Source organism: Aplysia californica, unplaced genomic scaffold, assembly GCF_000002075.1.
Source record: "Aplysia californica isolate F4 #8 unplaced genomic scaffold, AplCal3.0 scaffold01177, whole genome shotgun sequence".
NCBI lineage: Eukaryota > Metazoa > Mollusca > Gastropoda > Aplysiida > Aplysiidae > Aplysia > Aplysia californica.
In genome coordinates this window covers 104,473-106,528 of record NW_004798447.1, presented here as the reverse complement: position 1 = coordinate 106,528, position 2,056 = coordinate 104,473, and the positions used below count along the sequence as shown (strand labels likewise).

The window sequence follows — 2,056 nt, the reverse complement described above, 5'->3', positions numbered from 1 at the left end:
AGAGAGAGAGAGAGAGAGAGAGAGAGAGAGAGAGAGAGAGAGAGAGAGAGAATTTCTTCCAAAATGTCCCACTGACTCTCACGAATAAGCAAACTGAACAAACACCCTGGAGAGAAAAACAGCAATAGGAGATTTTTACCTTCTTTTCTTCTCCGTCGCCGGCTCTAACCTCTGATCTGTTGGGGGGTCACGGTCAATATCAAGGTGAAGGCCGTCAGAGCTACTACTGTAATGGTCTTTCTTGGAACTGCCTGCTGGCGCTCTCAGTTGACCCTTCTTTTCATTTCCGGGGCGCTTGTTCCGCATGGCACTTTTGTTTTTAGAATCTTTGGAGATCTTCAGAGGCGGTATAGACGTGTCTTTTTTCCGACTGTCAGAACCGCTACTGTAATCCTCTTTATGTTCAGACTTTCTGTCCGATTTCTTACCCGACACTTCGGAGTCATGGCCGTTCGTTTGGGCCTTTTCGTCGGCAGCAGCAGTCGTAGGTTTGGCGTTGGCAGATCCCATGGCAGTAGGGGACGCGGAGTCGCGTGAGGTCCGTATGGGAGGGACAACTGCGGTCTTGTTGAGACTCCTGTCGTCTTTATCGCTGTCTCTAAGGCTCGTCTTTTCAGCACTTTTGTCGTTATCGTTACTGTTGTTGTTGTTGCGTTCGTGGGGTTTCGTTTCGTCTACGGGCGTTGTGCGCTTATTCACTTCCGCGTCTTCTTTACCGCTGTCGTGTTGATCTTTACGAGAGTTGTCATTCTCCGATTTTTGTTTTTCAGCGAAAGCCTTTTCTGAGCTGTCTGAGGACGTTTGCTTCTTCCCCGCAGGACTAGCGGCCTTGGCCGTATGAGCACGAGCCCGCTGTTTGGAGGCCGGGTACCTCGCGCTGCGGGTAATCGGGGATTTCCGGACAACCCGAGTGCGCCGTATGACGTCACTGCTCGACGACTCGATGTCGGAAACGTTTCCGTGAGAGGAAGAGCGCGCCGAGTGAGATTCCTCGCTCTCTGATTGGCTGTCGGGACCGGCAGTCGCTGCCGTCTGATGACGTGTGTCGTCTCCTTGAGATTCATACGACTCCCCACCGTTGAGTCTCGTGTCTCCCTCGGTTCTGGTTTGACTCACGCCTGTCGCAGTAGCTGCTTCAGATGTCGCTGCAGGCGATGTGGACTCGGGATCTTTGTCCTCAACCTTTTCATCAGACGCCTTAGTATCTCCTTGTTTCTCCGGGGAAGTTTTCGCTGATCCGGTTTTATCTTTTCGTTTCCCCTTCACGTCAGCGGAGTTTTTGGTCTTGGTCTTCCCTTTTGTCACGTTCCCCTGGTTTTCCTCCTCTTTTACGTTGGACAACTCAGCCTTGAGAGCTACAGACGTGACCTGTGTGCCGCGCTCTACGTACTCCGGGCCTGTGGAGCCGTACTCGGCGGTCTCCTGGTGGTCACTTTGTTCAGCACTGTGTTCATCGGTGTGTTCTTGTTGGTGTGCGTCTGTTGGCACAGCTACATGAGGCGGCGCTGCTGACAAGTCGACTTTCTCCTCTCCAGTGTCTTCGTCTTTAACGATTTGAGCTTCCGATTTTTCAACCTCCTCCTCTTCTTTCTCAGCTGTCTTCTCTTTCTCTTCTATCTGTTTTTTCGATGACGTAGAGGAGTTGTCCTCTTCTTTCTCCTTCTTCTCCTTCTCCTTCCCTCCTTTCTTGACCTTTCTCCCTGCAGACTTCCCACTACTGGCCCGCTCACCGCCCGACTTGCTCTTCCTCTTCTTGTGGTACCGGTAGCTCAGCTGTATCGTCTGGGCGGCATGGCTCGTCACCTCCGACCCCGGACGACCCCCGGCACCCACCAGAACGTCCTTGGCCTCTGAGTGACCTTTGATGAGAGCAGCGTCGTACGGGCTGTAGTACTTGCCCTGGAAGATAGACAGAAACAACAGAATGAACCAAGTTCTGATAGATAGACAGAAACAACAGAATGAACGAAGTTCTGATAGATAGAAGGGAAAAACAGAATGAACCAAGTTCTGATAGAAAGACAGAAACAACAGAATGAACCAAGTTCTGATAGAC

General features: G+C 51.5%; 1 protein-coding gene across 1 annotated transcript in view; it reads right to left on the bottom strand.

The window, feature by feature from the left end:
* The window catches only part of LOC101849102 (uncharacterized protein DDB_G0287625), a gene marked incomplete in the record, with an annotated part of 23,597 nt that overhangs the window by 9,384 nt on the left and 12,157 nt on the right, over positions 1 to 2,056 (bottom strand). The window contains 1 exon segment of the mRNA XM_013090209.2: positions 140 to 1,899. Within this exon segment, the coding sequence (XP_012945663.1) occupies positions 140 to 1,899 (1,760 nt within the window).